The 13,017-nt window shown below is 34.4% G+C and overlaps 1 protein-coding gene across 2 annotated transcripts in view; it reads right to left on the bottom strand.

Annotated features, from left to right (window-relative positions):
* Positions 1-13,017, bottom strand: part of LOC148953508 (sarcalumenin) — a 141,186-nt gene that overhangs the window by 52,759 nt on the left and 75,410 nt on the right. For both annotated transcript variants that reach the window (XM_089088576.1, XM_089088577.1), the window contains one exon: positions 493-645. In XM_089088576.1, coding sequence (XP_088944702.1) covers positions 493-645 — 153 coding nt within the window. The remainder of the gene's footprint in view (positions 1-492; positions 646-13,017) is intronic.

The following is a 13,017-nucleotide window of genomic DNA, read 5'->3' as shown; positions in this document are numbered from 1 at the left end:
TGTGTGTGTGTGTGTGTGTGTGTGTGTGTGTGTGTGTGTGTGTGTGTGTGTGTGTGTGTGTGTGTGTGTGTGTGTGTGTGTGTGTGTGTGTGTGTGTGTGTGTGTGTGTGTGTGTGTGTGTGTGTGTGTGTGTGTGTGTGTGTGTGTGTGTGTGTGTGTGTGTGTGTGTGTGTGTGTGTGTGTGTGTGTGTGTGTGTGTGTGTGTGTGTGTGTGTGTGTGTGTGTGTGTGTGTGTGTGTGTGTGTGTGTGTGTGTGTGTGTGTGTGTGTGTGTGTGTGTGTGTGTGTGTGTGTGTGTGTGTGTGTGTGTGTGTGTGTGTGTGTGTGTGTGTGTGTGTGTGTGTGTGTGTGTGTGTGTGTGTGTGTGTGTGTGTGTGTGTGTGTGTGTGTGTGTGTGTGTGTGTGTGTGTGTGTGTGTGTGTGTGTGTGTGTGTGTGTGTGTGTGTGTGTGTGTGTGTGTATAAAACACCATCTCAATTTTGAAATCGCTTACCTTGAATTGGCTGAGTCTCCATTGAATCGCTATCTGAATTATCTACAGTATTGACTGCCACCCGTTCACTCTGTGGCTCTTGCCGTTCGAATTTATCTTCTTCTTCAACATGAGCCTCTTCACTAGCTTTTATTTCTTCTTCAGCTTCAACTTCTTTAAATTTATGAGAAAAAATAAGTTAATCAGGAAAATCGATGTTAAACTTTGGATAACAGATAATACAGAACACTGGAAGATTGAACTTCTTGAATACATGTTCTAAGGTAACTAAAATTAAGGTTGAGCATATATCGCGTCTGAAATCTATATTATTAAAATTTGTAAGAGATGTAGTTTTTTCTAATCACCTTATAAGACAGTATGTGGACTGGAGACAAGAATTTTTTTTTTCTAAAAGTTTTATACATGAATTAAAATGCTTTGAAATAAGGTTAGGCACTATTACAACCTTAAAATTAGAAATTTGGTTTTAGTTTGAATCCACCATCTGTATATCCCATGGACTTGTTTGATGTCAACAAGTACATCCATCACCTTCCCTTCAACGGGCCATCTCGATTAGATCCAATCATTTGCAAAGATGGCAAACATAGTAAGGTCAGATTGCCTACAGAAGGAGACATCCCATACTGAGCTCTGGAATAATTTCGAATGGCCTTCTTCCTTAATTCCTTTAAAGGGAAGTTCGGCAGATGCAACTGAAGGGGGAAAATTCTAGGCAAAAATCTGGACTAGTTTCATATAAGACTTTGTTCACTGCGGCCTGGCACCACGAAGGATGTCATCAATAATCATCATCGAACCAAATCAGGAACCAGACTTATTAATTCGATTTTAATTTTGGCTTTGTTTTTTAACTTTTTTTTCAAAACAAAGTGCATAATTTGACAAAACTGGTTTATTTGCCGTGCTTGAAGTCTACAAATGTAGCTTTTCAACAAATGCGCAATATGTAGCTGGAATATAATTTATGATATTTTGATAAGCGAAAATATGAAAGTCTTGGCTTGCTCAGTTTTGTGTAACATAAAAGAAGTGGGCCAAAAATACACAGCAATACATATATTTCCACGATTAAATTTTCTTCATCTGTATGGAACGTGCAGATACTACCAGCTAAAACTTATCAAATCTTTTTAACACCTGCTAAAATTTTCACTATTCTAAGAATAGAATCTAGTGGCTGTACAAGAGATGTTTCCCAAACTTTATTTTGACTTCTAACAAAATAAATAAAAGATTTTGCAAGTGGAAACCAATTCTAATAGGTACGTAATTGTGTTTCTCTTTATAGGACTGTTATTCATACAGACGCAGAGCGGCCCTTTAGTCGGGAGGCCCTAGATATTTTTGTTCGCCTTTAAATTTTGGTAAAGCAATGCCCTTGGACCGAAGAGAATGGAAAACTTTTAAGAGTTTGACCTTCGGGGATTTAACATGAAGAGTTGGGGATTTAAAAACCTACTAATGGCTTGCACAGTTTAGCGTCTGGTAATTTCACTAAAAAAGTGAAAATTTTCAAAGAGTGCTGGTTATTTGATAAGATTGATCTGCCATGTAATAGGGTTAAAGGTGAAATTTCTCATAATTAATTACTTTTTTGCCCAAGAATTGTTTAAAGTCAAATCCAGTCTGAACAAAGTAGGCCTAAGTTAGTTTGAGAAAATTCTTATAGTTTTAGGTTGAGCTAGTTGGTTAACTGAGCTGGTAGGACTACTGGGGACAGAATTAACTTTTAACTTTTAACCCTCCCATAAACTTTTAAGTACCTGAAAAGACAAGTATGCAGCAGTTTCGGGTCTAACAATGTCACTAAACGCTATATGGCGTTGGTAATATTTCTTTTTAAACTTAGCGCCATTTTCACGTTCCGTTAGTTTCTTACGCACTTTGAGGTAGACCTTAACTTAAAAACTTTAGTGTTATACCTGAAACTCTTCGTTAACCAAGTTTAACTAGTTACGCTTGCGTTAACACAACAAGCCAGCAATAAGTCTAAACTAAACTTAAAATTCTGAGAAAGTTCTTTGTTAAAAGTCTTTAGTATTTTTCCTATAATATTAAGATAAGAATGTTAGATTATAGCTAAAGTACTTAAGCTGTGAGGGCTCAGACGGCAAAAGAGGGTTTAATACCGTCTTATGGGATTGGTGTCTTATAAAGGTGACTCTAGCTCTTAAGCAGTTTATGATTGTCTTCCCATAATATGTTAAAACTAATTTATAATTTTTACAAATTAAATACTTCTAAAATAAATTATTTTTTTTCAAATATAATTTATTAAAACGTTATATTTTATTTTGCCATTGTTTCTGACATTTTCTGTATGAAATCCCTTTAAATTTTTATAATCCGGTCCTTACTCCAAGGGTATAAAAAAGTGCAACATGGACTGCTTTAATTTTTGAAGGTATCGAATGTGTCTCGGGTTCTAAGGTTTTAATTGCAAAACTCAAGCTAAGCTCATGATTTTCTAAAATACTTTATTGACCCAAGGATTATTCTGACAAGACAAACGTGAACATGATAACCAAAAGTATTATTATAAGAGTAAGAAAACGTCTCTAGAATCAAAGTTTATGAAATTTTGCCAAGACTAACTCAAAATCCTAAGCATGCGAAATTACGGGTTCTCACTAAAATTTGGACTCCTGTACCCGGGTCGGTGCTCGTTTGGATTAAAAAATGGGACAGCACCTTACTAATTATCAGGATATAATAGGAACCTGCAGTAGAAATAGTAATATACTAATTGTATAGTGTATATATTTCTATTTAAGGATAGATATAGCTATATATACTATCTAGTATATATATAGTATATATATATATGATATATATTGATTCCTCATGATAGTAGGGGTATGGATATATATATATCAATGGATATATATCATGTATATATATATATATATATATATATATATATATATATATATATATATATATATATATATATATATATATATGTAGTATTTATTTATTTATTTATTTCCCTCAAAAACGAGGAGTATAAAGATAATTAAATAAATCTTCAAAAATCTAAATAACACACCATCAAACATAGCAACAATTTACAAGTTGCCCAAAAGAAAACTTAATCAAATGCAACAAATAGTAATAATGAAATCATGCACTTTTTAAACTATAGAAAAAAAAGGAAAAGATTATGAACATAGAGTATATTTTCAGATTTACGGTAAAAATTATTTATTTTTACCTTAGCTATTTCCAACGGCTCTTTAATTTTAAATTTTGAAACTAATTCAGTATTACTAAAGGTATTACTAATTCAGTATAATATATATATATATATTTTACGTAGTATATATATATATATATATATATATATATATATATATATATATATATATATATATATATCACCACCAGTATGTAGTATACTTTATTTTATTGACCTTCCTCAGCGCAAATATTTGAATGTTAGCCAAAATTAGCCAAATTATTAATAAGCTCCACATGGGACTTACTCAGGTGTCGAAGAACCGGCTTTAATTTTGTACTTAATTCCAAGTCCGACTTCAAAACCTTTATTTCTTACTACTTTCTGTGCTTCAGCAGCAAATAAGTATCACCTTCTACTCCGCACCCCCATGTCAGAAACAAGCAATGTCAGAAACTAAGGGACACATTTGATATTTCTTTAGCGGCACAAAAGAGAGGGATAATAAGCAGGAGCGTACCTCAAGCATTTTTTTTTTGGGGGGGGGGAGGGACGAGAGGGGTCCAAATCTGGATAGTCAAGTGGCATAGGCTATTTAGTAATTTTTATCTCTAAATTACATGGAGGAGGAACTGTCCCCCCTGCCCCCCCTAACGACACTCCTGATTATAGGGCGTCCGAAGATTTAATTAAGACTAGTACTTTTTGTTTTTGGATTTAATCAGAATAATCTGGGAAATCTACACTGTGCCTCCCTAATATGCCACATTTTAGCATACAGTAAATAAAATTACGTCCCAAATTCTCTGAGATAGATGCCACTGATATATTCTATCCCAATCAAGGTCGATCTTTGCTGTATGTTATGGCGTAAGCACGATGAACGCATATCCGAAAACCCTTGGCGAATAGAGACCTATTAGCCAATTTTGTCAGCACAAAATCCTATATTGAGGAGCAAAGGTTAGTTAGGCCTTTTGCTTTCGGGCTCGAAACTATTTAACTACTAATAGCAATGTCCCCTAAAATAAATGTTTAAAGAATAGTTCTGGATGTGTGTTAAGTTATAGACATCGAGGGAAGCTTAAAATAATTTTTGGGATGGTCAACTTCCGATTTCTAAGCCACATGTGTTTTGTTGTAGTTTCATGTTTAAAAAAAAGTTTCATGGTGATTTTCTATCCTAAATATTATGTGATGTTGCGTGTTTTCCCTTATCCAGAATTCAATCCCTAAACGTACCTAGCGCATCAAAATAAAACACTTTTTGCCCCTTGAACACATCTTAGGTTTATTCATACGTAAAAAAGTACTTTTCTGAGACCTTTCTTTTGATTGTTGCAAAATTACGACGTTTTTAAGGTAGCACCACATTATCTCCAGTGTTGCCACGTTGAAATTATATAATTTGACAACAGTGTTAGACCCTAAAATGTTCAAACATTAGTAATCTGTTGGTTTTTCAAAACACTTGCAACTTCTACGGAAAGCTATACTATCTTCAGCTACTTGGTGTTCTTTGTTATTAGCTTATTTTTTGCCGATTTTTTACCCATATTTCTTTTTTAGCTTTTGTACCTGCTAATACTGGAAACTGCATACATTCAAATGGAGGTCTTTTTCGTTAAGAATGGCATTGTCTGCTTTTCCTAATTTTTAAGATGTATGTTTTGCAAGACCTCACTTAACCAGTTCAAACCTTTCCCTCTCCCTCATTGTGGCATTAACCGCTGATCCATCTAATAATCCTTGTGTTCTCATTTCTCATTATTGCTATTTATCCTTGCTTATGATATTAGTTTATAGTTTGCTATTGTTTTTTCTTCAACCATCCCTTATTTATTATTCTTCTTTTTATTCTTAATCTTGCATTCTTGGTTTCCTTTTCTTTTCCTATTCTTATTTTTTTTTAGGCTAGGCTACTTTTCTTCTTCTTTTTCTATATACAATGGATCAACTATATTGAACTCTCTCTCTCTCTTTCTTTTTATCATTATAGTTTTCAATGTTTTCTTTCAAATTTCTAGGCTTGATAGCTATGCGCTACCTCACTATTTTTGACATTGTTAATGATCTTTTGTTTTTCTTTCATACCATAATTTGCTCTTAGATCGTTGCACAAATCATTTTTCTATTAATTATCTGTTCATTCTCCTTTTTTCTGCACATTCCTCTTTAATTATATCTAGATTTTTGTTACATCCACTTCTTATAAATGACAGCTGTTGATGATGATCACTCTAGTCGTGATAACTCTATTCCCATTCAATTTAAATTGCTTGAGAAGACTCTTCTAAATGTTTTAAATTTCTAAATGTGACTCATCTGGGACCCCACTTAATATCTCTTCTCTCACTAGTAATTTCTTTGTAGATAGTGTCTATAGATATGACATGGACAAAAATATAAATTCTGGTATTAATTTCTCAGTTTTTCATTTAAACATTCTTCTCTATCTGTTCTTCTCAAAATAATTTGAAGTCTCTCATAGCTAATTCTTCTCCTCAGATTATTGGACTCTGTAGAACATTTTTTCACAAGGACAATGATATGCTTTTAGATAGTTCCGGATATAACCTGGAGTTTGTAAACAGATTAAAGAGACAAAAAGGTGGCTCAGCATTTTATATTGCTGATTACCTGGATTATACTTTGCGTAGTTATCTGTGTAAGAATTCGGATGGAATTTTCACAGTTTTCATTGAAATTTTGATTGGCAACAATAAAAGTATCATTGGGGAAATATATCTTCCACCAAGTGGGTCGATGTCTTCTTTCCTAGGAATTAAATAAAAAAAACAAGTTTTTTAAACTGAAAGTAAGGAGCGACATTAAAACTTAAAACGAACAGAAATTATTCCGTATATGAAAGGGGCTGTTCCCACCTCAACGCCTCGCTCTTTACGCTAAAGTTTTTTATTTTTTTAAAAAATAAAGTTGTTAGACAGATTCAAACTTTAGCGTAAAGAGCGAGGCGTTGAGGAGGGGACAGCCCCTTTCATATACGGAATAATTTCTGTTCGTTTTAAGTTTTAATGTCGCTCCTTACTTTCAGTTTAAAAAACTAGTTTTTCTTATTTAATTTCTGATCGTTTTTTAGTTAATGCAGCTTTTATTTTGGCTCGCCGGCATTGAATAAGTAAACAAAATTTGCATAAAAATTTTACTTTTCTTTTGCTAAATGGCTGTCTCTAAATTTGGTTCTGACGTAATTTATAAATTAACTTACGTAACGAACTTCTATAGTCGTATATTTTTCTTCTGGAAAAAAATACAAAGTTGCAGATTTTTGCAAATATGAGCTTGAAACCTATGTTATAGGGTTTTCTGATACGCTGAATCTGACAGTGATTTTCATTAAAATTCTTTCACTTGTAGGGGATGTTTCCCCCCTCTTTAAAAAATCAGGTAAGTTTTCTCAGGCTCGTAGCCTTTGATGAGTAATACTAAACTTAATAAAATTTGTATATTTAGAATCAGCATTATAAGCCCATTCTTTTGATACATTTATTGACATCAAAGTTCCGCTTTTAAAAGTTTCGCTTACTATTGAGCCGTATCCCTTGTTTTTTTTTTATTGTTTTTTTTTATTACGTTTATGTTATTACGTATATCGTGGGGTTCTCCCCTTAGTCAATACCACGCTCTTTACGTTAAAAGTTAAAAAAATTTTTAATTCACACACCCCTGAATCACAAAGGCCGTTTAATTAGAATAGATAGCTTTTTTGAAAGCACTAAAAAAACTGTAGCGTAAAGAGCGAGGTATTGACTTGGGGGAGTAACCCCTCAAATACGTAATAATTTCTGTTCGTTTTAAATTCTAATGTTGCTTCTTACTTTCAGTTGAAAAAACTTGTTTTTTTTTATTTAATTTCTGATCGTTTTTTTAATAATGCTAGGAAATCCGGCGCCCCCTTCATAGAAATATCCCTTACCCCAAAGAAACATCCTCCGCAGAAAGATTATTCCGAGTAACCCCCTCCTCATGCCCCCCCCCCACCAAAAAAAATTCTTTCTGAAAATGTCTGTATACTTCCCAATAACCAATACAATATGCAAGCAATGGGCAAAGTTCATAACTTGCAGCCCTTCCCCTGGGAACTGTGGGGGATTAAGTCATCGTAAAGGACATATTTATCAGATTTTCGACTATGCTAAACAAAATGGCTATGTCAAAATTTTAATTGGGTGACTTTGAGAAAAAAATGAGCGTGGGAAGGGGCCTAGTTGCCCTCCAATTTTTTTGGTCACTTAGAAAGGGTACTAGAACTTTTAGTTTCCTTTCAAATGAGCCCTCTTACGATATCCTAGGACTACTGGATCAATACGATCACCCCTGGGAAAAAAAAAAAAAAATAAACACGCATCCATGATCTTTATTATGGCAAAAAATACAAAATTCCACATTTTTGTAGATAGGTGCTTGAAACCTCTACAGTAGGGTTCTCTGATACGCTGAATATCATGGAGTAATTTTCATTAAGGTTCTATAAATTTTAGGGGGTCTTTCCCCCTTTTTTCAAAAATCATCCAAATTTTCTAAGACGCGTAACTTTTGATGGGTAAGACTAAACTTGATGAAACTTATATTTTTGAAATCAAAATTAAAATTTGATTCTTTTGATGTATCTATTGGTACCAAAATTCCGGTTTTTAGAGTTTCGGTTACCATTGAGCCGGGTCGCTCCTTACTTACAGTTCGTTACCACGAACTGTTTGATTTCCGACAAGGTTATGTCTGAGACATGCAGAAGTAATTATGAAATTATCCTTTTAGGAGACTTCAATATTGACCTGTTAAAAACTTCATTTACAACTTCTTATGACTTTTTATCTTCTGCTTTATCCTTTAATATGTTTCCTTGCATCACTATTCCTATAAGAGTTACTCACACATCGGCCACATTAATCGACAGTATTGTTTTTACTCTAATACCTAATTAGATCTTTGTTATCATGTCTGACATCTCTTACCACTTATCATGAATTACAAATTATTCAATCTCTGGTATACCTTCAGTTCCTTCCACTCCTTGTAATTTACCAGTCCATTACCATCAGCATCAACTTGAACAGTCTAAATTTAGATTGTCTGATAACTCCCGGGAGTTTCTCATCGATACAAGTCGGTCTGTTGATAGTCTTTTCAATAGATTCTACGATCTGGTTAAGAGGCATTTGTTGATAGTTGTTCTGTAACCTCAGCTCCTAAAAGCTCCAAGCGTTCAGCTCCTCGTGCCCCTTGGATGACTGCAGCTCTTCTCAAGAGTACAAAAAGAAAGACTTATTTGGGGAAGGCATTGAAGTCCTCTAACTCTCCTCACCATCGATCTTGAAAAGTATAAAAATATAGAAATTTATTGAATTCTTTAATTCGCAAAGCCAAGTGTATCTATCATCCCAGATGTTCTCCAAATTCGGCAAGAATATGAGAAAAACCTGGCAACAAAGTACATCGGTCCTTCTTGTCAAAAATCGATGGCTTTGGATCCTATCTTCGAGTTTGAAGTCCAGAGAATCGTCTCTGAGCCAATATGGTCTTCTTCTTGTGGACCTGACTAAATTCCTGCCAAGGCTTTAAAGTTTATATTACCCTCTATTCTATATCCTCTCACCATTCTTGTGAACTTATAATTTTTGAATGGAACTTTTCCCAGTGCTCTAAAACTGCTAGATTAGTTGTTCTCCATAAGGGTGGTTCTAAGGATGCTTCTTCTAATTATCGACCAATTTCTCTTTTATCAGCCTTTAGTAAAATTTTTGGAAAATGTATGTACTCTAGATTTTTGTCGTTTCTTGACAAAAAAACAAACATTTTTTTCTATTACAATCAGTTTGGTTTTTGCCCTAACCAATCAACAGAGCATGCTTGCATGACCATGCTGAAGTTTATTCACAAGGCACTTGATGAGGGTAGCATTTCAGCTGCAATTTACCTTGATGTCAGAACAACGTTTGAGAGCATATCATATGCTATCCTACTCTCCAAATGGGAACACAGAGGGACATGGGGAATCAATTATATTTGATTTGAAATTTATTTATCTGAAAGGTCTATCAGTATTAGACCTAAGCTTCAAGATCAATTCCGTCTTGATTTTGGTGTCCTCAAGGGTCTATCTTAGGACCTGTTTTATTCCTTATATTTATCAATGATCTTCTTATTGCTGTATCTGAAAAAAACTAAACGAAGTTGCTGTAGTATTTATGATCACAATTTTGTTCCACCTAGTGACGCAGCTCAAGATCCAGTGCTATTTGCATTTGGCGATGATACTACTCTTGGGTGTTCAGAAATTAAAGATTCTTCCCTTATCAACAAAGTGTCTTCTGTTCTAGAAAGAACCTTTGCTTGGTTCGGTGCAAGTTGCCTTGCCCTAAAGCTAGTTAAATATAGTCCATTTATTTTTTCAAGATCAGGTACTTCTTCTCCTTTCGGTTCAAACTATTTCTACTACCCATGGTTATATAAATCGTCCCCCTGATAGATATGTTCGATTCCTGCGTAATGTATTGGCAGAAAATCTTTCTTTCAAACATCACTCTGCTCTTGTGAAACTTAAGCTCTCCAAAAGCCTAGGAGTCCTTCGGAAGCTTCGTCATTGTTTCCCTTGTCAAACAGTTCGTGGTAACGAACTGTAAGTAAGGAGCGACCCGGCTCAATGGTAACCGAAACTCTAGAAAACGAGTTTTTGATACCAATAGATATATCAAAAGAATCAAATTTCAATGCTAATTTCAAATATATAACTTTCATCAAGTTTAGTGCTACCTGTCAAAAGTTACGCGCCTGAGACAATTTGGCTGATTTTCAAAAAAAGGGGAAGTAGCCCCTTAAAAGCATTGGAGCCTTACTAATAACCACGCCACCGGGTTTAACATGTCCCAGGACCCTACTGTAGAGTTATCGAGCTTCTATCTGCAAAAATGTGGACTTTTGTATTTTTTGCACGGCAAAAGGTCACGAGGCGAGGGGTATTTGTTATTGTTTTTCCCCAGGGGTTGTTGCACCGATTCAGTGGTACTATAATATTATGGGAGGGCTCACTGAAACGGAAATCAAAAGCTCTAGTGCCCATTTTAAGTGACCAAAAAAAATGGAGGGCAACTAGGCCCCCTCCCACGCTTATTTTTTTCCCAAAGTCACCCGATCAAAATTTTGAGATAGCCATTTTGTTCAGCATGGTCGAAAATATGATACATATCTCTTTTAGGATGACTTAATCCCCCGAAGTTCCCAGAGGGAGGGCTAAAAGTTATGAACTTTACCTAATGTTAACATATAGTATTGGTTATTGAGAACTATACAGAAGTTCTCAGGAGGTTTTTTTTCTGGTAGTGGGAGGGAAGGGTGGGTCGGTGGTTATGTTGGAGGATCTGTTCATGAAGGAAGTTTTCATGGGGGAAGGGAAATTGCCATGAAGGGGGCGCCGGACTTGCCAGCATTACTTATTGGTTATTGGGAAGTATACAACCATTTTCAGGAAGGATTTTTCTGGAGGGGGGGGGCTAGAGGAGGGGGTTACTCTGGAGAATATTTCCGTGGAAGATGTTTCTTTGGAGTAAGGGACATTTCTATGAAGGGGGCGCCGGATTTCCAAGCATTATTTAAAAAACGATCAGAAATTAAATAAAAAAAAAAACAAGTTTATTCAACTGAAATGTAAGAAGGAATATTAGAACTTAAAACGAACAGAAATTATAAAGTATGTGAGGGGGTTCTCCCCCAAGTCAATACCTCGCTCTTTACGATACAGTTTTTTTTTAGTGCTTTCAAAGGAGCTATCTATTCTAATTAAACGGCCTTTGTGATTCAGGGGTTTGTGAATCAAAATTTTTTTTAACTTTTAACGTAAAGAGCGTGGTAGTGACTAAGGGGAGAACCCCTTTATATACGTAATAACATAAACGTACTTAAAAAAAAGAAACAAGCGATACGACTCAATAGTAATCGAAACTTTTAAAAACGGAATTTTGATGTCAATAAATGTATCAAAAGAATGTGTTTATAATGCCGATCCTAAATATATAAATTTTATTAAGTTTAGTATTACTCATCAAAGGCTACGAGCCTGAGAAAATTTACTCGATTTTTTAAAGAGGGGGAAACATCCCCTACAAGTGAAAGAATTTTAATGAAAATCACACCGTCAGATTCAGCGTATCAGAAAACCTTATTACATAGGTTTCAAGCTCATATCTGCAAAAATCTGCAACTTTGTATTTTTTGCCAGAAGAAAAATATACGAATATAGAAGTTATTTACGTAAGTTAATTTGTAAAGACATCCATTTAGCAAAAGAAAAGTAAAATTTTTATGCAAATAAAAGCTGCATTAACTAAAAAATGATCAGAAATTAAATAAAAACAAGTTTCTTTAACTGAAAGTAAGGAACTACATTAAAACTTAAAACGAACAGAAATTATTCCATATAAGAAAGGGGCTGTACCCTCCTCAACGCCTCGCTCTTTGCGCTTAAGTTAGACTCTTTCTCACAACTTTATTTTTTAAGACAATAAAAACAACTTTAGCGTAAAGAGTGAGGCGTTGAGGAGGGGACAGCCCCTTTCATATACGGAATAATTTCTGTTCGTTTTAAGTTTTATTGTCGCTCCTTACTTTCAGTTTAAAAAAACTTGTTTTTTTATTTAATTCAATAATAAAGATCCTCTTTCACTCTCTCATTCAACGTTATATGTACTACTGTCCAACAGTATGGCTATCAGCATTATCTTCTCTTACCTTCCCTGTTTTCAAAAGATATAACAAAGCAATTAAATTAGTTTATGAGGGGACAGGACATCCCAGCATGAACTTATTCGATGGCCACATACATCTTGCGTTCGTTTTGTTTAATTTTTAAGTATTTTCATGGACTCCTCCCTAACCTCTTCAAACAATTGTATTTTTTAAATTCTGAACTACAAAAGGAATCCTGTGTTTCTTTTTCTCTCATAAATGACATGGATATTTTCATTCATAAAACCAAAACCATAAAATCAGATTTTAATCCAGTTTTATGTTGCGCCTCCAAATGGAATTCCCTACCAGTTAAAATTCGGTTATGTTATTCTTATGAATAATTTAAAAAAATACCTAGCCGACCACCTTTTATACCTAGAGAGTTATTTCTCTCCTCCCTTCTCTTTTCCCTCTGTCTCTCCTTTTCAATTTGTGTAATTTATTTATTTTGATTCGCATGGTAATTTCTGTTGTAGTTGTTTAATTATTTTTTTTCTTGTCTTTTTTATTTTTGTCTTTCTTTTTTTCTTCTTCTTCTTGTTCTTTTGTTTGATTTTAGTGCTATTATTAAATGTTATGTTAAGTCTCCCACTCTC

This window comes from Artemia sp. Qi Xiang Cuo, chromosome 4 (assembly GCF_049724085.1).
Source record: "Artemia sp. Qi Xiang Cuo chromosome 4, ASM4972408v1, whole genome shotgun sequence".
In the NCBI taxonomy this organism is placed as follows: domain Eukaryota; kingdom Metazoa; phylum Arthropoda; class Branchiopoda; order Anostraca; family Artemiidae; genus Artemia; species Artemia sp. Qi Xiang Cuo.
Note: the sequence above shows the minus strand (reverse complement) of the source record. Positions and strands in the feature narration are given on the sequence as shown.